This window comes from Stegostoma tigrinum, chromosome 6, assembly GCF_030684315.1.
Source record: "Stegostoma tigrinum isolate sSteTig4 chromosome 6, sSteTig4.hap1, whole genome shotgun sequence".
NCBI lineage: Eukaryota > Metazoa > Chordata > Chondrichthyes > Orectolobiformes > Stegostomatidae > Stegostoma > Stegostoma tigrinum.
The window spans coordinates 75252897-75275468 of NC_081359.1; the positions used below are offsets into that span (position 1 = coordinate 75252897).

The 22572-nt window shown below is 39.9% G+C and overlaps 1 protein-coding gene across 7 annotated transcripts in view; it reads left to right on the forward strand.

Moving 5' to 3' along the window:
• LOC125453034 (gamma-sarcoglycan) overlaps nucleotides 1-22572 on the forward strand; it is a 644680-nt gene that overhangs the window by 333510 nt on the left and 288598 nt on the right. For 4 of the 7 annotated variants that reach the window (XM_048532079.2, XM_048532072.2, XM_048532074.2 and 1 more), the window contains one exon: nucleotides 16748-16939. In XM_048532079.2, the coding sequence (XP_048388036.1) occupies nucleotides 16748-16939 (192 nt within the window). Of the gene's footprint in view, nucleotides 1-16744; nucleotides 16940-22572 lie in introns of all 7 variants that reach the window. The other 3 variants (XM_048532075.2, XM_048532078.2, XM_059646671.1) reach the window with 1 other exon arrangement.

Here is a 22572-nt window from a genome sequence, read left to right on the forward strand (position 1 = left end):
GTTTGAATTGAATATTTGTGGCTTCAGCTCCTGTGTGAAAATTCCCATTGTGGCAACAAGATTTTTTCACTATTAATAACTTCATGCATGAACTTGTTTCTGTGTGATTATTACTTGTTACTTTATGTTCTAAACAAATAATGTGGTGTTTTGGGAAGAGGTGAACTCATTGTCTTTTTTGGCCTGTTTTTATCAAGCATCCTGACAATCTATGTACTCAGGAGCGTGATCCAAAAAGAGGTTCAATGTGAAAGATGAATGACTATTCATAATGCCTATAGGCTTCATGGTAACACATTTTTTTTAAACACCAGTTACCTGTCCTGAAGTTAGTGTGTAGTGTTTCATAGTATGTGCCCTTTTTAAACATTAATTAGGAGTAGTTGTTAATAAGCTGTGTGGTGTTTACTCTACATCAAGGCCAAATTTACTTCATAGACGTAAGCACAACACTCCATATCTCGCTCATCTCCCAAACTTCATTTAAAACATTTCTGCACCATCTGGAAGTCAAACTGGAAGCCAGCTTCAGACCTGAAGACTTTCTCATGCATAGCTCAAGTTGCAGTGTAACCTGCTCAGGAGAAACAGTTTACTAAGCTGCTTGTAGCTATAACCCCACACCATTCTTTTTGGTAATCTGTGGATGGACAAGGTACTCTACTTTAGTAGACAGAGACCTTGTGAATTTATGCAAACTAAGGTATTAATAGCACTTCAGTTTGCATTTTAACTGGAGCCAGTGTGGGGAAACTGCTGTGCCTTAACAGCCAGTTTGAAATAGTTCTGTACTACGAGAACTAGGTAAGCCTTTGAGGTAAGGAGGACACTTCACTCTCTGACTCCAATCAGCATAAGAATGCTTCTACTGCCACCAAAACGAAAATCACAGCCTCCTCTTCTCCTCTGAATCGCCATTCATTCAATGAGCTCCCCCTTTCCTTCTCTGTCACTTAAATCTGCAAAATGGGTGGGTGGTTAAGGGATGACCTGTCTTCCCCTTTTGGCAGATGCCCTGCAGGTTGTTGACACACCTTCCAGGTGGGAAATAGATCAACATATTTTCATAAGTCTCAAGGTTTAAAATAGCTTGCTCCTTTCCCAATTTGCCTGAAATAAGCTTCTGGTTAAAACTGACCGCATCAACAGAAGACTGTAGTTATTAATGTTACACCCATTTCGGCAGATATTGATATGCATTTTGAGTTCAGAAAACTACACAACCACTTCAACAAAAGAATTTTATAAATGCAGAACAAGTAAATCCCTCAATATACTTAACTTGCTTTAGTTACAAATACTATCAGTATATATTTCAATATACAGAGACCAATTGGCTTAAAATGGATTGGTATATAATTTGTAAATTAGATTAGTTGAGTATTTATTTTTAATGTCAGTTTTAATGCTCAAAGGCAAAAATAAATATCTCTGTGGTTCACATATTATAACTACCTTTGTCCATCTACTCTCTAAATGTTCTTGTTCTTGACTTATCTTTTCTCTGTCTCTGTCATTTTCATATACCCTGTTCAATGTAATCTCTATCTCAAAAATAATCTTACATTGCTGCATTTTTTTCTCTTTTCTGCCTCTCTTTATTATTTTCCAAATCCCCCTGTATGTATTTCCAATGCTTGAGCTTCCTTTCAGGACATTCCTGTGATGTCCAAATCCGTGGTGGTTCAGGAAAACACGAACTATCTCTCTATCCGGCAGATACCTGCTGTGCAAGCAATGTCTTCTTTTGCCTCTTCCAAAAAGAGAGCAAGATTGAACCTAGAGGACAGGACCAGAAAACATCATAACATTGAAATTGCTCTTCCTTACATGCACTGTGATTTTCCCAAGAATGCTGCTTGCAAACCATCTATATTGAATGAAAATGACATATTTTGTGATGGTACTTAAATGCTGGAGCAAAGTGAGCCATTGACTTATTCAGCTGCTTTAAAGCTGTGGTGGTTGATGCCGAATAGTGGATGGGCAGATCATAAACAGCTCTGAAGCACTTCCCAGTTGCTAGGGTGAGAAATTTTGTTATGGCAGTAGATTAGGGTTAATTAGGGGGAGTAGGAAGATTTATATTAGAATGTTACTCTTGGAGATCAGAATGTCTACAGAACGTCTCCTTTGAACATGAATGAGTCGATTAAAGTATGTGACAGGGCACATTAGTTCATGAATGAATGGAAAATACCAAGTTGAATGGTATTGTCTGACTTCATGCTTACGGTTTGCATAAATGTGAAGATAGTGATTATGTCTCATTCTTTTAACGGCTTTAATGCAATTTGACAACAATATCGGAAATTTGACGGAGATGCTATGGAGAGAATGGGGAGGCAATTTTCCAGTGGTATTATCACTGGACTGTTAATCCAGAGACCCAGATAACGTTATGGGGACCTGAATTCAAATCCCACCACTATAGATGGTAGAGCTTGAATTCAATAAATGTGTGGAATTAAGAATCTAGTAATGACTGTGAACCCATTGTCAGGAAAAACCCATCTGGTTCACTAAAGCCCTTTAGTGAAGGACACTACCATCGTTACCTGGTCTGGCCTACATGTGACTCTAGAACCACAGCAATGCGGTTGACTTTTAACTGCCCATTGGACAATTAGGGATGGGCAATAAATGCTGCCCGGCCAGCAATGCCCTCATCCTGTGAACGAATAAAGAAAACTATAAATTATTTAGGTTATAAATAGCCTCTAAAATGCTTTGTAAGTATGGCTTTGAGTTGAGAATAAGAATCGATTGGAAATAAAGATCTCAAATTCTGGTCCCTTCCTCTACATTTAATGCTGGTATCTTAGTGCTGCAGGCTGACAATCAGCCATTTATTGATAAATAGGGTCAGTGTCTATTTGCTCTAGATCACATGGAAACAGCAGATTCCAGAAAGTCGGTGATTCAAAAGATATACCTTGGAAAGAAATCCACTAAATTTGAGCTTTACAATTCATTTGACTGATGTAATCAGAGTCTTTATAAATTTATCACACTATTCTATTTTAGCTTTTTAATCTTCATTATATAGTAGAATGGTTTCATAATAAATCCCGGGTGATGTATAATGGTTTTAAAAGGCTTTTGGCATTCTACTTAAGTGAACATTGCTGTTACATTTAATACTGAAATTTGACTGGCTTCATTATTTGCATTGGACAGCATGAGAAACTATACATCAGTTATCAAAAGATACCATCTCCCAAAAGGTTTTCAAATCGTAATATCAGTTTAGGAAGTGACAATAATGGTACTGTTTTTAATTGGACGCAGGCCATCATTTCCAACAAAGCAGAATGTGACAGTAACGTCTAATAAGGACCTGAGAGATTAATTTGGATTAACTGAAAATAGTTAGTTCAAATAATTTTCATGGATTACTATGCATTAATCTGTGTAATTGTGAGCTAACACATAATTCATGTCACCTTTTCAATTTGAATGCTTGTAATTAAAGGTGAAGGAAATATTTCAACCTTCCCCGTTCACCAGAGAAAATCTAAATAAATTTATAGCATTTTCAAGAATGCATTCTACCCATGAGCACTTACGAAATGATGTGTAAGAGACCAGTACTAGATATTTTGATTTATATTGTCAGTATTATCATTGCTCTTATCTCTCAAAAAGAAATCAACTTGTAATTTTTGTTTACCTTGGGCTAAATGGAGCATTGAGTGCCAATGCAAAAATTCTTTCAAACCTAAGAATCATTAAAAGGTCGAAAGCAGAACATCAAAGATGTAACAAGAATTTTTAGGAAAAGAGCATTAACTCTGACAGGTTATCTCTATGATGGGCCTTAACATGACCTGCTCAACTTTTTGCCAATCTGTCAATCTCTTCTCACAGGAACACATCTAATTACCTCTTCAATCAGTTTGTGTGGTCTGCTTCAATGGCTGACCCATTAAGTCAACATTGTGGGAATTACTGTTTTGCAGTAATTATGTTTCAGCATAGAAATGGTATCAATAAAAATAGTTCAAAGCTGACCACTGCAATTGGGCCATGCGAATCGTCCATTAATTTTCTATCTTTCTAGCAGCAAGAACAACTTCTGTGGCTCCTGCACAGCCTCCAGAGGGAGAAGCAATAGATGAAGATGCTCCAAGAAGATGGATGAGAATGACTGGAGCTGTCAGCTGTCAGGAACATAGGTGCAGACTGTGAATGCCCCAGGCCATTACCACTGAACTGTGTCATCTGCTGGAGCAGAACCTGCACTCATGATGGCTGCGTGGCTATCCCCTCCTGATTTCTGTCAAGGCTACCTGAATCTTCAATAATCATGTCAGCAGCTCATTACAAACAGCAAGTGGGGTCCTGTATGCCATCTCACATTGCTCAGCCTACAAATTACCCAGGATACCACTAATGACATTTTCTCCAGGAAAGTTTACATCTTTTTCCTGCGACAAAGAGAGTCAAAGACAGTGAGAAGTGAGATTCCCCATTGTTTGAATTTACATTGCACTGAGAGACCCAATCATCAAACTGCAGAGTTTTTCAATGGATTAGGCTTCAACTCCATCAATGTTCGACTTATCAGTGACTACTGCTGCCAGATTTTAGAGATGTGTGCCACATAGCCTGGGAACACTGGGTTGATTGCCCGTGGAAGTCTCTGTAATCATGCTTTTCTGCCAGCTCTTACATTTTCCCCTCATATGGAGTAAGCACACACGCGCACGCGCACGCACACACACACACACGATCTTAGCCCTTACTGCCTGATGCCATGACGCACGGGGAAGGTTAAGGGGATTCAAGATGATGGAAGGACCATTAGTAGTGATGCAGGATTAGGAGAGATAGTAAGATGTCCTCAGTACGCATGTAGGAAGTGCAGAGGGCAGGAATATTAGTAGTTTGAGAGAATGAACTGGTGATAACAAGTCCAATGAGGGTAAGGAGTACAACAGAATTTGCTAGAAGTATTCAGCACATTTTGCATCATCTGGGGAATCGAAATCATGTCAACGTTTCAGGTCAAGGACTTTACATCAGAACATGTAGACTGCTGTTCACATGGAGTCTGTTTCTCAGGTGCATTTAAAACCAGTATGAAACTACAAGCACATAACTTTTGCCAGATCACAAAAGCAGTTAAATGCTTTAATATGTGCAAAAGCAGCAATTGTGCCATTGTTCTGATCGTTTTAGAAAATTATCACTTCAGGAAGACTCCTTACTTTCTCAAGTTTCAACCATCAACCAAAGACCCTGATATACAGTTTTGAGATGGTTGTTAGAAAAGTCACTCCAGCATTATGGCCAATTTATCAGAGAATCTAATTTTATAGTGCAGTGTGTTGCTTTGGGCCCTAGTGGACCGGACACAAATTGCACTCAAAATTCCTTGAATTGTATTTTTTGTTCATGCTTCGATTCAAACTCTTTTGCTTATTACAAAATCCCTACAGCATGGAAGTAGACCTTTCGAGTCCACACCGACCCTCTTAAAAAGCATCCCACCCAGACCTGTCCCATCCCTGTAACACTGTATTTCCAATGGCCAGTCTACCTAGCCTGCACATGTTTGGACTCTAGGAAGAAACCAGAGCACTCGGAGGAAACCCGTGCAGACACCGGGGGAATGTGCAAGTTCCACACAGACAATCGCCTAACAGTGGAATCGAATCCAAGTCCCTGGTGCTGTAAGACAGCAGTGCTAACCACTGAATCACCGTGCTTACAGCCACAGATAGAAACTCTTCCATGAACAACAGCAGTCAAATTGTATTTCAGAAAATAATATTTATTTTTACATTTTCATTTTAAAAATTTAATTAATGTATTTTAGAGTAGTTACATGATCAATTCTTGTTAGTACAGATGAAAATGGGTTGATCACAAAATAAACATTTTTTATCAGTGTCCAATGAGTAATATGATTTTAAATACGTCCCAATTACTTTTAATACCTATCAGATTTACTTGCTGGTTATTTATGCAGTTATTTAAATATTTCTCAATTTTTTTAAAGCTGCTATGTTAATTTCCTTCCACACCCCAAAAAGCTCATTTATAAGAACCTTTTTGAAGGGTCAGAAATAGGCTCGATAGTTACCATGGTGATTAATTAGGTCTAAAAGCATTGACAAATTTGTGGGTGGGGTCAACTTTCAACACAATGTTTCTTTAAAACAGCTTAAAGGATCAGTGAAATTTGATTTGTGTTAGACATAACCAGTGCTCAAAAATCTTTGAGCTGAGAATAGGTTTGATGAACCTGGAATAAATTGTGCTGAATAAACGAGGGCAAACTGGTGGAAACAGCACCCCACCATACTCAACAAGCTGAGAGGACGGGAGATCAATGTGGTACTGCAGGAGAACTGGACAAGATAAAGAAAAGATTGGTCCAACATAAATCAAATTCACCCACAAGAAGATGCAAACACTAACAACAGAAAGCTTATAAAAAACAATATTGCAAGCCAAAAAACCCTCCTTTGTTCCAATCCAAAAAGCTAGAAAAAGATCTTTCCAAATCTGGTCTGAAACTATTCAACATAATTCATATGGTACAAGACGCCAAAGAATAGTTAGCTCGAGTTATGGAATTCTCCAGGATTTGATATTCCACAGTATTTGGATTTTGTCAGACCTTGCAGGATGTTTCCAGTATGAACCAAAGAAGTTAATGAAAGATTCCACCACTAATTCAAGAAAGATTTCCAGTAGAAATTATGCCAGTGTGAATATACAAGATGTGCAGAACTTTAGAACATCCCTTCCATTCTCTCAAATAGTTTACTCATTGGTGCATAGGCTTAGCAGCGCATTCTAGAGTAGTAAGAAACAGATTCCACCAAGGCCCTGTACATATTTTTTCTTTATTTTGAATGAATTCAACTTTGCACTTATTATCTGTATAATGTAATGTATTAGCATGTGAAATGTCCAATCTAATTCAATGTTTATGCATTAATTTCTATTTGTAGGCTCTAGAATAGGAAGCTAGAAAGTCTAAAGTTATCTTGGGTAATGCATAGAGAGACATAACAGCTGAATTTTGTAAAATAATAGAATCCACACAGTGTAGAAACAGGTCATTTGGTCCAAAGGCATCCCACCCAGATAAATCCCCCTATCCTATTCCTGTAACCATGCATTTCCCATGGCTAACCCACTTGGCCTGCACATCGCTTCACACTATAGGCAATTTAGCATAGCCAATCCACCTAACTTGCTCATCTTTGGATTGTGGGAGGAAACCAGAACACCTAGCAGAACCCCCACAGACATGGGGAAAATGTACAAACTCCACACAGACAGATACCTAAGGGTGGAATTGAACCCAGGTCCCTGTACTGTGATGCAGCAGTGCTAACCACTGACCCACTGTGCCATCCACATCACAAAAGAGGAGAGGTTGAGTTGAAGAGTTCTTACAGGTAACCTCTGCCAATGTGGGGATTGAACCCAGACTGTTGGCATCACTAATGTCATAAGCTTCACAAACCATCCATCCAGCCAAGTGAGCTAAACCGACTCCACAAATTTCCCTGAAAAAAAACCTGTTGCCTTCCCTTTTATGCAGATATTTGTTACTTACAAGCAATCGTGTAGATTGTTTACACAATATTGACGATCCTTCCACAGATGTGTGAACTTCGAATGATATTTACAAGAAACAGTGCTATAATTTGTTGCAGCTTCACTTTCCTCAGAATACTTTAGAAGCAGGATCCTTTTCCAGTCTCATCCAGAGTAGTCTACATCAGGTGCAACTCCCCAACAAGTTTAAGATACTATTGAGAAGAAAGAAAGAAAGAAAAAAGCATCAAGAGCCTAATTTAGTCTTCATCATAGCCTTAGGATACATAGGCTTTACCAGCGGTATTCACGAGAGATTTTAGTTGTAAGCTATTACCTTTAGAAACGGAGACAAATCCGGACATGCCAATAATAGTCTTCATTTTGGATTACTTTTCGGATTAATCATATGATAACAAACATGTGCTTTCCTGAAGCTGGACAGTAGAAACATACATTAATGTTCAAGGCATATACATAATAGTGAATAATGGGCAAGATAGTTGTAGAATTGAATGTGTGATTTGAAACTAGTTCAGCATTGACAACTTGTGCGGTGTCTAACTGATCTGAGGTGGTCATCTGGGAAAGAGGTAAAATTGGGGTCATAAAAATCCTAAATAAGATCAGGAATACAACATACCCCAAGTCAAATCTGCTCTGCCATTCAATAGGATCCTGGTTGGCTTTTTATGTTGATTTCACTTTCACATTCTACCTGAAAAAACCTTTGATTCCTGTTGTGCCCAAACATTTATTGATCTCTGACTTTAATACACTCAATGAGAAGGTATCCAAAGCCCTCTGAAATTCCTGGAGATCCCAAAGAAAATCTCTTTAGATGAAGACATTTCTCCTTTTCTTATCCTGAATGGTTGACTTCTTATCCTAAGAGATTGCTCCCAGTTAATATAGAGACTCTCCAACTAGAGAAAGCATCCTCAGCAGCTCCCTGCTACAAAAATCTTTTCTCCAACCACCCGTTGATACTGGATAAATAACAATTGTTTTGGAATGTGGGATAGTGGAGGAGTTTTTGAGTTAACTATCGAATTGAGTTAGGTAATTTTCAGTGAGGTTGATATGAGATGCCCCATGAAATCTTGAAACACACTTCGTTGAATGTGTGGAAATAAGAGTAGAATCGATTGCAGGAGACCTGTTGAATTTATGAAGATAGACACTGTTGGAAGTATAGGTGCATGGTTCCATTGAAGACAAGGGAGTAGAAGAGGGCAATGTGGTTGAACACATTGAAAGCAACAGGAAAGATGAAGCGAGATGGTCACCTCAAAATCAAGCAGGTGTTGGTGGTATTGTGTCACATGGTCTCAACGTAGTGCTAATGGAAAGTAACCAGACTGAAGAGATTTCTGGATTTAAAAGGGAATAGGATGGGAGGCATGCATGAGATCTTCAAATAATACTGGTGGAGGTGATGGTGCCTTTCTATTCTCTCTGACTTGGATATTTTCAGGAGAGTTAATTGTAGTAGGTTTAAAAGAGCAGTGAATAATTCAGAGGAGTTAATCATCAAATAAACATGAACAGTTATTGTATTTCATCCTCTGTAAACTTGAGGATATCCGAAGTTCTCTATATCTTGCTTGTCACTGATTCTGTAATTTCCTCCAACCCTATAGCTCTCAGTTATCAGAATCGTTCCAATTAGGCTTTCTTTCTCAGCTCCAATTTTAAACACTCCATCACTGGCCTGTGCTTTCAGCTACAAAGCGCCTAAGCTCTGGAGGTTCACTGCTAAAATCTTTATATCCTCCTTTGAGATACTCCTTCAAACCTACCACTTTAACCTCATTTTTGGTTACCTGCCCTATTATCTTCTTGAGTGACACAGGATCAAATTTTGTTCAATAGTGCTGTGTGAAACACCTTGGAACATTTAAGCACATTAGAGGAACCATGCCTTTCAAATTGTTATGAAGTATTCACCCACTAATTTGGAAACAGTAACTTTTTGGGCATTTTTAAGCAAAAGTACAATTTGAGTTACCCGAGGAAAAATCATTGACTTTCTTTGTGCGTAAGTTATTACACTATGCTATTCTCTCTGTTTTGTGTTCTCATGGACAGGAAAATATCTGGCACATTACCACATGCAAAGTCAAACCAGCAACTTTCTCGTGATAGATCCAGTTCCGTACACGTGCAGACAATATTTCGTTCTTTGAAAGAATTTTTCCCTGCTGCACAAGTTTGTTCCCCCAGGGTAGGGGATTCAAAAACTGGAGGGCAAAGATTTAAGGTGAGATGGAAAAGATTTAAAAGGGACCCAAAGTGAAACTTTTTCAGGCAGAAGGTGGCACATGTATGGAATGAGCTACCAGAGGAAGTGGTGGAGGCTGGTACAATCATAACTATTGGATGGGTATATGAATCAGAAGAGTTTACAAGGCAAGGGGCCAAATTCTGGCAAACGACATTAGATTAATTTAGGATATCTGGTTGGCATAAAAAGTTGGTCCAAAAGATCTGTTACCACGCTGTACATCTCTATGACTCTAAGTTAGCAAATTATACGAAAAGTAAACTGATCCTGATCATCTGAAATAAAGGTTCACAATAAACAACTGCACCTCCCAGTCGCAAACCATTTTAACTCCCCCTCCCATTCCTCAGACGACATGTCTATCATAGGCCTCCTGCAGTGCCACAGTGATGCCACCTGAAGGTTGCAGGAACAGCAACTCATATTCCGCTTGGGAACCCTGCAGCCCAATGGTATCAATGTGGACTTCACAAGCTTCAAAATCTCTCCTTTCCCCACTGCATCCCAAAACCAGCCAAGCTTGTCTCCCCCCCCCCCCCCCCCCCCCGCCCACTGCATCCCAAAACCAGCCCAGCTCATCCCCGCCTTCCTAACCTGTTCTTCCTCTCACCTATCCCCTCCCACCTCAAGCTGCACCTCCATTTCCTACCTACCACCTCATCCCACCTCCTTGACCTGTCCGTCTTCCCTGGACTGACCTATCCTCTCCCTACCTCCCCACCTATACTCTCCTCTCCACCTATCTTCTTTTCTCTCCATCTTTGGTCTACCTCCCCCTCTCTCCCTATTTATTCCAGAACCCTTTCCCCATCCCCCTCTCTGATGAAGGGTCTGGGCCCGAAACGTCAGCTTTTGTGCTCCTGAAATGCTGGTTGGCCTGCTGTGTTCATCCAGCTTCACACTTTGTGATCCTGAGATAATGGGAACTGCAGATGCTGGAGAATCCAAGATAATAAAGTGTGAAGCTGGATGAACACAGAAGGCCAAGCAGCATCTCAGGAGCACAAGGGCTGACGTTTCGGGCCTAGACCCTTCATCAGAGGGCCTGCTGTGTTCATCCAGCTTCACACTCTATTATCTTCACTTTGTGATCCTGATCATGTTATCTGTTCTTAATACTCTATTGTCAAATACTGCTCTTACTTGTCAGCATGCATGAACGACTATAAAAGTAGGAGTTGACAAGTGTCTGATAGAGATAGGAGTATATTTGACAATAAAATTCATTTTGAGCTTACTGTTTTTTGTTATAACTGTAATAAAATCCCATGGTTTTGAACCGGGTCTTTCAATCAGTTCACCTTTACACCTAACAGCTTCCTTGGCTACCTCTGAAATCTTTCTCGGGTTAGCTGGCACATTCCTCCCCATCCCCAGCATCTCAAACTCAATCCTTTGCCAGCATTTTCTTTTAAAATGGGCAGGCCAAACTAAGATTTCTCCTGACTCCTGCTATCTACTTGGAAGATGACCATCCACCCATTGTTCACACAACAACATAAGCAGAGTGTGAGTTGCAGATTTCTGCACTCAGCCTCAGCTGAAGCAATAGCCTAGGAAACCTACAACAGGCGGGGGAAAAATAAAAAAAATCTCGTAACATATATAGTTTAAGCAAATGGAACACTGTAAATATTCCAAATGACATTTAAAAGATTCCCAAGAGATGCCCAATCAAAGTATTTTTTTCTCTCCTGATGCTTCATTTTGCATTTTTTTCTTGTTTCGAGTATAACTGATGAGGTTCCAACAAAGCCACAATCCAATTGGATTTGACTTCATTGTTCTATTCATCAACTGCATGTGTTAATTAGAGATTCAGTAATTAAATCACAAAAGAGTCCAATCCACAGAAGGTCTAGCACAAATTAACTGTTGCTTTACTTGAATGTTTCCCTTTGCACAATAAGGTTGAGCAAATGACAACTGCATCAAATCTCAGCAAATCCCTCATCCAGTTTAATAACTAGCTAAGAATTGGCTCAGCCTTGAGTTTCTATTTGACTTTTTAAAATAAACAGTATCTTAATCAATCTAATCATTTTCCTCGTATGTAGATAAACTCAGGCATCGGATCTATGTTTTATTCTTCAATAATAAGAAAATTAAATTTGAAAATAAATGCAAATTTGCAGGACATGTTCTGAGCTAACTCATAAAGCCAGGGTATCAATAAGGTACATCATACATAGATAAGGTTTACACTTGTTATAAATTAAAGAATATTTGTGCTTTCTGTTGAATTAGTCAATACAGTGTGAAGCTAGAGAAGCACAGGACTGATGAAAAGTCCCGACCTGAAACTTCGACTCTCCAGCTCCTCTGATGCTCCCTGACCTGCTGTGTTACTCCAGCTCCACACTATATTGACTCTGACTCCAGCAACTGTTGTTCTTGCTATCTCTTCTGTTGAAGTACTAGAACAGTCTCAGTTATTATGGGGGCCTGTTGAGGAGAATCTGTTCCAGAAGCCATAGATATTGCTGTACATGATGCCTTGCAAGTCAGGTATGGCCAGTAAATGAGAAGTCCAGTATGTCAGCCATTACCTACAATCTCTTGACTTCAAATTCATTCAGACTGATCTGACAACATTAATCTTATTGTGGCCGTATCTTCCCAGATGTTGAGTTCAATGCTTAAGGATTCCATTGTTACCTTTCATTTTTATTTGGTATTTTATTTGCCCACATCCATTACAATATTGAACAGCAGCTCACCACAATAGACAACTTTGTGCATTCAAATAATAGGCCTGCAGGTAACATTAGAATGTATTGACTCAAAAAATTGAGCAAAGCCCAGAAGAAAGCCCAGTTAATGATAGAGTTCTGGTCAATATGCCCGAATCACTGTATTCCCAATGCTGGGACAAAACTAAGTTGAAACAAAATCAGGAACAGTTACCCTCCCTACCAAATTTCCTAGCTTATGTTACCCATGGATGTGAATAAAGCCTTACCAACCTAACCTTTTGTGTGATGAATCATAATAAGTGTCATTATTCTACATTGGAATGGGCTTCATCTTCCATCAGCATAATCTTAATTACTGAGGACTAGCTGTCCAGTACAAGATTCCACCTTCAGACAAATTTGAATGAAATAACATTTCCAATGTTCACCCTTGTAAGGGGCTCTGGAAGGTCCGTAAGATTTGATTCCAACAATGACATTGGAATTACACCCACCAAGAACCTCCACCATTTAAGGGTCAGTAGAGATTCCTCATTTAATATAGAACATACATAGAACATAGAACTGTACAACACAGGAACCGGCCCTTTGGCCCATCATGCTGTGCCAAACATGAAGCCAAATTAAACAATTCCCTTCTTCCTCCTCCTGGTCCACATCCCTCCATTCTTTGAATATTTATGTGCTTATCTAAAAGTCCTTTAAACTCCCTGAACATATCTGCATCCACCACCATCCCTGGCAGAGCATTCCAGACTCCCACCATTCTCTGTGTAACAAACTTACCCTTCACACTTTCTTTGAACTTTCCCCGCCTCACCTTAGATGCATGCCCCCTGGTCATAGACATTTCAACTCTGGGAGAAAATGATTCTGACCTTCAACCCTATCTATGCATCTCATAATTTTATAACTTCTATCAAATCTCCCCTCAGCCTTCAATGCTCCAGTGAAAACAACCTGAGTTTTACAAGCCTCTCCTTGTAGCTCATACCATCTAATCCAGGCAGCATCCTGGTAAACCTCTTCTGCACCCTCTCCAAAGCTTCAACATCCTTCCCATAGTATGGCAACCAAATTAACACAATATTCTAAGTGTGGCCTAACCAAAGTCTTATAAAGCTGTGCCATTGATGCACACCATTAGGGGCACAACCAGGTGCTTGAGGCTTTACGATGCAGTGTGCTGCAGCTTAAGGTGAGGAGTGGAGGAGGGTAGTGCTGGCAGCAATGTCTTCTTTTCGAAAATCCAGTGATGCGGTCCTAAGGACAAGTTATCATAATGGTGTACTTTCTATTTAGGGAGCCATGAATTGTGCAAAAGACAGAAGAGTAAGTGACCCCATACTTCATTGTTTATGCTTTAGTTTACATCCTGGGAATTTTGTCCATTCCATTGGAACCTTCGTCAAACTCAGATAGTGATTACCTTTCTGGCATTTGTTTTCATCAATAATGGTTCCAAATACAATATCCCTTAAATTAAGCAAGTTTTCACACTGCTGCCACATGGACTGAAATAAATATGCAACATTTGATGTCTGACTGGATCGGCAGCAAGTTACCTTCATAAATTTTCTATTTCAATGATGACCCCACTGATGTATAATTTCTATCTAACACCTTACAAAGGGCAAGTGGAGGAGACGAACATGAAACCTGCATTTTCAGGCAAAACAAATCAGATGTTGAATAGAATTTAAGCACTGACTATTAAATTATCTTGAATTTCATTAGCAACAGTGATGCTTAACACCAGCTTCATTTACTTGAAAGGGTAGTCTCAGATAAAATGATGGCAGTCAGCAACAATGAGCTGAACTTTAGTTGGAGAACCAATTAAGAGGCCACAGCTAGCAGCTCTGTCTGATTCGGTGGAAGACTCCACAACTGGAAGAGGCAATGGGCATGCCTGAGTCGCTGTGTAAGTGGCAAACCCACTAAGTGGTGTTGGGTAATTCCACTCTTGGTGGAGATTGTGAGAGCACATCAAGATGGAGGTCATCACTGGCAGAGGGAGCCCTTTTATAAAATGTCCAACTGTGCCTTTTACAGCCCAGTAAGCACACAAGTTGGCTTTGCAAGATGGATGTCTGGAAATACCATTCTCCACCTCAGCATGTTCGCCAGGAGATTACAGCTCTTCCAACGGTGGACCCCAGCCACAATTACTTTTTCACACAGTGAATGAAGATTGACTTCAATTGGCCAGATGGCTACGAGCTCAGAATCACAGAAATGTTACAGAGTAGAAAGAGGCCATTTGGTCCATCATGCTTGTACTAGCTCTACAAACAAGCATCATTACCACGTGCTATCTCCTTCTTTCTCTCTCATACCGTTGCACATTATTTCTGTCCGAATAATCAGCCAATGCCCTCTTGAATGATTCAAATTGAAACTGCCTCCACCACATTTTCAGGCAGTGCATTCAAAACTCTAACAACTCGCATTAAGAAGTCTGTTCTCACTTCACTCTTGCTTCTTTTGCACATCACCTTAAATTTATACCCTCTCATTCTTGTTCCATTTACAAGTAGGAACGACTTCTTTCTATCAACAGTACTCAGCCACGCATGATTTTGAAATCTTCTATCAAATCTCCTTTCAGTTTTTTGCATTTCAGGGAGAACACTCCCAATCTCTTCAATGTGTCCTCATAATCAAAAATTGTCATTTCTGAGAACCATTCTTGTAAGTCACTTCTGGACTCTCTCCAGTGCACTTGCAAGTTCCCTATACTGTGTAGTACCCAGAACAATACACATGACTCCAGCTGAAGTCTAAAACAGTGTTTTATACAAGTTCACCATCCCCTCCCTGCTTTTGTATTCTTTGAATTGCTGGGTCAATGTTAGCTTTAAGTAAACCTACCAACCTCACCTTACCTAACCCATCTATTTACATACAGCTCTATCCATGGACCGTCCTCCTCTCTCCCTCCCACCTATATTGCATGCACTGCATTCCCTGAATCTGCTGCTTAGAAAATGGGCTAATGAGAGTAATTCACAGGCTGCCTGAATTTGCATGAATTTACTGTCAGGCCTGCATTCAAACCAGTGCCTGTCTCAGGGTGAGAAAGCTCAACATGCCTGTAAATACTGGCCTGGTCTGATTACAATCAGTTGCTTTCCTACTTAGTTTGAAGTTTTTCTGTAAATCACCCTCAGAGCATGGAGATACAATGGAGGTGAGCACAGCTGGAGTTTACTGGGAAGAGCTCATGGATCTTAACAGCACAAAATCTGACAATTAAGTTGTTTAACAGGTTGGAATAATTTAGTTGCAAAAGTGAAGAGATTTAATCATGTTTGTCAAATTGTATGTGCTGAGCACAGTAAACCATTATTCCCTTGTGGAGATGCAGAACTATAAATGGGCCTCGCTCTGGGTCCTGCCTTCATTCGATTAAGTTCTCAGGCAGTGAATCTTGTTGTGAAAATAGCAGAGGGAAGAATTATGTAGGTTTTGCGGATGGGAGGTCTGCTGGGACACACCTGGCTTGAACATGTAATTCTAGGGCTTGCAGAATTTCCCAGCTCCCTGACACTTGATTTGCTTCTGCATCGGGAAGCTTTGTAACAGATGTTGCCTGCTGTTATTGTTGATAAATAGACCATGTCAACAAAATTTTAATCTCCCAGCGTAACTCAAAGCTTTTATTAATGGAATGCCTTGGGAATTCTATGCCTGATGCATTATACATTATGGGTGTTCTTTTCTTCCTGATAATCACCTGGAGTTGATTTCTCTTTTATTTAGAAGTTATTTTGCCAATTTCCTGACAGTGACAGATCTGCCTGTGCGCTGACCTTTCATTATAAAACAGGGGGTTGGTTAGCACTGTTGGCTGTACAGCTGATTTGTAACAGAGTGATGCTAACAGCAAGGGTTCAATTCCTGCACCAGCTGACATTGCAGTGAAAGTGCCATCTTCTCAACCTCACCCCTCACCAGAGGTGCGGCGACCCTCAGGATAAACTACCACCAATCCTCTCAAATAAAAGAGCAGGTGTTTGGTGGCTTTACCTTTTATTTTAACAGAACTTGAGTAACATACACCACCATTTTCCATCAAGTGGATCTTATTTAAATACTCGGTGTATCCATTTTACAATCTACAGGGCTTGTCGAAAATAAAATATTTTTATTTGTTTACAGAATGTTACTAATTTCCCTTCTCTCCCTTTCCCAGCAGATGGTACGGGAACAATACCTGACAACACAAGGCTGTAGCCTGCAGAGGCCAGAGAACCAATATGTCTACAAGATTGGGATCTATGGCTGGAGGAAGCGATGCCTTTATTTATTTGTGCTACTGCTTCTCATCATCTTAGTTGTGAATTTTGCATTGACTATCTGGATTCTCAAAGTGATGTGGTTTTCTACAGTAAGTGTTATCCCCATTTGTTTTCTTTAGAATGCACTTACTGAAAATGCTCTGTTAGAGAGACGATTAGAGATTTTTCATCTTTTTCTGGTCCCTTCCTAATTCTGTGTTTCCATCTCCATTTCCATCATTCCTTACCTCCACGTTCTCTCATTCTTTTCTTTTGGTGAGATTTGATTGTTCTCGATGGTTTCGCATTTTTACAACTGTTAATAGATTACACGACCAGATTGCAAGTATGATTGCAAATGTCAGCTGCTCAAATCACATTTGAACACTGGAGCTGACTGCAGCTTTAGACACATTAGTTGTGTTTTTATGCAAACAGAAAGCATATGCAATAAAGGTGAATATAGTATGACCTGCAGGATGTAGATGATAATTAAGGAGGATATTAGTGGGTGTTAGAGGTTACTTTTATAACTTGAACAAGTGATGAATGTAAAAATCTTCTGAGCATCATTTACAAGGTCTTCTAGATGGCGTATATATATGATTCAATAAATAATAAATGAGTCAGCAGAATTGTTATTCCAGGAGTATTGCACAATGTGGCCAAATCCTTGACCCAATAAAAGACTAGCGATAACAATGACTAGACTCATTTTAAGTACCTTAATGGTTTCTTCTTTTTTAGATGGGTGTGAAGTCAAAATACTTGAGATCACTCACTTGTCCTAGAGTTTCTGAGAGATGACTGGCTGCTATTTCCATCACATGTGACAAGAATAGTCGTTCAAAGCTACCGGGAACATTTTAATATAAGCATTCTGGCTATGTCTGTTAACATATGGTCTGTGCTGTAAACGGCAGCAGGTTTTTCACTAGGCTACACCTGTGAAAATCGGATTGAAGCTAATGCAGGCCATAACTCAACAGTTTAGTTTTCAAATTGCCCTAAAGACCCACAGAGTACAGCAATGATCTTCTGGACTGCTGAAGAATATCTTAGGCTTTCGCTGCTTCAGTTACAGTCTTGCCTATTACCAGACCTCCCATTGGCTGGTTTTCTTGTGGACATGCCAGCTCATGGCAGATTACCTCATGGTCTTTTGGATCAATGTCATTTTCTGATGCCCAGGTTTTGAGTTAAATTTTCTGAATGAATAGCAGTGTCCAAGAAAATGTACCCAGGTTATGCAAACACTGTTTATTTCAGTCAAAAAAAATGTTGTGGGACTAGACAGGAACTGTTACATCCAATTTGGCAATTAATGTTTTTGTGGTGTTTTATTAATATTAACAAGACCATTTTTTTCTATAAAACGGATCATAAAGGCTATGTTGAGCTATGGTTCAGTACCTGCAGCAGTCTTGCTGAGCTGATAGTCTTTTCAAACAGAGGTGATACTTATTCAGATCCCGGATCCCTGAAACCACTTAATACAACACCAATTTCCATACTTGGCACCACCTGGCAGACATCCAGACAATCTTTGTTGGGTCATTTGAAAGAAATGTCTCCTGTGAAGTGTGTCTGTATAAATTGTATCACAATGGAAGATCTCAGAATCCATTCCATTTATCAAACAGGTAATATTTATCATTGCAAAGCCAGATGTCAACCAAGTAGTTGAACACGAGCATTGATTCACAGTCTTATTGTTCCTCATTACATGGAATCTCACTCTTCTGCTTACTCCCCATGTCCTCTGATTTTTTTTTATTCTTTCTCAAGCTGGCTTTTTATTTTTTAATAGAATTGGTGCTCTCTGTTTCAAAAAGGATTGCGGTACAGAATTCCACGTTTTAACCAACCAAGTGACATTTCTTTCCTAATCTTCCACCTAATTACTTCTCTCGTCATATCACTTGCTTGTTGTTGGCCAGTGGCCCACAGCTTTAAAAGCCCAGCTTCAATTAAATGTAATCTGTGATCTGTCTGTATGATCCACACGGCCGTAGGCAGCACAGCAACTGTGAAGGCCAGAAAATCAAGCAGGGCAGCCATACAGTATAAGCCTGCAGCGCTGTTTTAAAGAAGAGGGATGAGTTGATTTGTTGATGTAGAATAGGAGTGACAAAGAATTACTGATGGTGAATGAGCGTTGCCAGCAAAGAGAAGGGAGACTTATTCTGCTCAGCTACAAGTGTAGAAAATGCAACATAGACTGACTTCTCTTTTTGTCAGATCTAATTCCCACAGATCTTTTTAGACTTGATAGTTCTATTGTCTTTTTTCAACTCCTTGCACCATGATGTGATTGCATGGCATGGTATAGAACAGCTCCTTCTCTGCCTGTCTCCAGGCAAGCAATCGCGAGCTCAAAGTTCATTTGAAGACCACAGCAGCCAAGCTTGTGGAAACTGGCAGCAGGCCAGTTCTCATCATCTTGTCTTTGCTTCAACCCCTTTATCACTGAATTAGATCTGATAGAATGACCAGAATCAGGACATGTTCATCTCACTAGAAATTTCTGACAGGCAAGCCCCTACCTTCCCTGCACCAATGAAAAGAGAGGACTCCTCCCTATCTGTACCTGTTTCAATAACTTTTGTATCCTCTCCGTATTGAGGTGTCTCTAAGCTGTACGCAACATGCAGTGAATGAATTGTGTATTTGTATGAATTTAATGTTGCTTTTCAATTCCATTAAGTAGAAAATCAGGAATAATCCCATTTGTGGATTTTGGGGTTAAATGTTAATCCACGTAGCAATCTTTGATAACATGTATACTTTAAACCTTCTTCTCCATTTAATATATGCTTTTGCTTGTATTTAAATTGTATATCTCACTCCTTCTCTTTAGAAAATGCGTTACTTTATGTTCCAAGCATTATTTTGAGAGATAGCAAAGGTCAGTTTGTTGATTCCTATGAGAAACTGATGATGATGATGTAATATCTGAGGACATTTTACTTACAGTAGCATGCTTTATCCACTGCCTTGCCTGCAAATGGAAAAAGTGGTTTGAAAACATAGGGAAGAGGTGAAGCCTTAAGAATGCTGGGTGCTGTTTGTAATTCTTAGCAACTTGAATTTTCTGCAAAGCCTCACGTGATGGAATTTATAAACCCAACTTGGCATGATGCAAGAAAAACCATTTCTCCTGAAGTTATTATTAGAGTAAAGCCAAATTGATCAGTATATTTCATGAGGAAGATATTTTGTCCCTGCCAGTAATTGTAATGATAGTTCGCCAATTGTAGCTGTGCTTTGAATCTTGCGCACAATTATGGTACACTATATTACAGAAATGTTTGCTGGAGTTTATTCCTTATGCCAGAAACATCAGAGCTGTGAAACTGCATTATAAAAGTCTCAATCCTGCCACTTGAATATACAATCTATGCCAACCTTTTGTTTGCAGTACATCCATCCCCCTCTCTGATAAAGGGTCTAGGCCCGAAACGTCAGCTTTTGTGCTCCTGAAATGCTGCTTGGCCTGCTGTGTTCATCCAGCTCCACACTTTGCTATCTTGGATTCTCCAGCATCTGCAGTTCCCATTATCTCTGATCATTATTTTAACTGTCAGGTTTTGCATAGGGCAAAAGCCCATCTACTTTCTCAAATGGTTGTACAAGATCCCTTGCATCATATTCAAAAGAACAAGGGATGTTATGACCAATAGTTATCCCTAAACAGATAAATAGAAAGTGGGACATAACACCAGCGCTTCGTCGGAGGCTCACTGATGACGTTACATAGAATGGTGATGAAACGTCTGAAAACTAACCTTCCAGCTCAGCGAGCAAACTCACATCCAGTTATCCCTCTATCATTTTAACTACATCAGAGTATCTAGCCATTTGGTCATTGCTGTTTGCGGGCACTTATTCCCTATAAATTAGACGCTACATACTGTGTTACAAATGTGACAACAATACTTTAAAGATCATAATGAGTTTAGGCATATGCTTAAATTAGGAAAAGTACTATGCCTATGCAAGATATTTATTTCTTCCGTTTCGCTTTGTTGCTTCAAACAACATTATTTGCATTTATATAGCTTCTTTAAAGTCCAGCAGTACTTTACAGGTGCCTTACCAAACCAATTCTGAAAAGCAGTCACATGAGGACATATGAGGACAAATAATTTATAGATAGGCAAGAAATGCTGGTTTAACCAATGACGTCCACAACCTGTGAACAAATTTAAAGGAAAAGAATTTTCTCAAGCGTGTTAAAATGGTGAGATAATGAGCTCGAAAGCAGATAGATTTCAGAATGAAATTCCAGGCCTTGAAGCCTAGTCAGCTGAAGGCCCGGTCACCAAGGTGAACAGATTATAGTTGGGAATGCAAAAGAGCCAAGGATGGGCAATCACATCAGGGCACAGGATTTCCAGTTCTGACGTCTAATTTATTTTCCTCAGTAGAACTGTTGATGTTTTCACATACAGTCACCTCCAGACTCCACAACTGCTACATCCGGTAATCCCTGATGCTGCTCTTGTATGATTCTAGTTCACTGATTGACCACATCCTCTTGCTGATCTGACACTTTTCAGCAGAATTCCTGGAGGCAATTCCACAAGTGAAGGAATCCACATTACTGAGTATGCGGGGGAGGTTTTTGTTACTGACCACAAGGTGCTAACCTTGACAAAATCCAACTGCTCTTGCTGCTCTCATTTGCCCAAGTTCAAACATTTCAACCGCTAATATTGTAATTGAGTTTCAAAACTAAGCCTGTGCACGTTTAGGATTTTACCATACAGTATGTGATTATTTTTGTATTTGTGACAGAAAAGTGCCCCCCACCCCAGCCGGCACAGGCTCTACTTCTAGAAAAGGTCAGCAAAAGTAAAAATGGGGCTGCACCAAACTTTTTTGGCTACGTGTTTTGGGGAGGGGGGGGGAGGTTTCACACCATGACATGCAATGAGATTTCTTACCATATCTTACCAAGCTCACCTCATTAATAAGAGGTTTTTGAGGAACATTAAATCTGTTTTTTTTTCTTCACAGATGCTGCCAGTCCTGCTGAGCTTTTCCAGCAACTTCTGAATATGCTCCTCATTAACAACACACCCAACTCCTGGTTGTCAAGATGTCCCAGCTAGGCTGAAGAGGAACTTAGACCGGGAGGGGAAAGATTCAGTTGATGTGACCCATGTAGATAACAATGATATAGATAGAAAGAGGAAGGAGTTTCTGCTGAGGGAATGTGAGCTTCCAGGGGCTAAATAACCAAAGGCAATAATCTCTGGGTTATGACCTGAGCTACTTGGCACAGTGTCAATAAAATTAAAGTGGTAAATACATGGCTCACAGATTGGTGTGGGAGAAATGGATTTGAATACATGGGACATTGCCACTAGTACTGAGGAAAGAAGGAGCTGTTGTGATGGGATAGGCTCTGCCTGAATCATTTTGGGATCAGAGTCCTGGCAAATTGCATGGCTAGGGCAGTGGATAGGGCTTCAACCTAAATTGTGGAGGGTGGAACAAAAACAGAAGTTGCTGGAAAAGCTCAGCAGGTCTGGCAGCATCTGTGAAGGGGAAAAACAGAGTTAATGTTTCAGGTCCAGTGACCCTTCCTCAGAACGTGGGAGGGTGGATTCGTTGCATAGAAAATTATTGAAAATGTTAAAATGGTTGGTGGGGGTGGGGGTAGTGGTGTTTGGGGGGTTGCTGGTGGTGGCAAGGCCTAAGTAGCGGTTATTAAAGTTTCTAGAATAAACAGTGG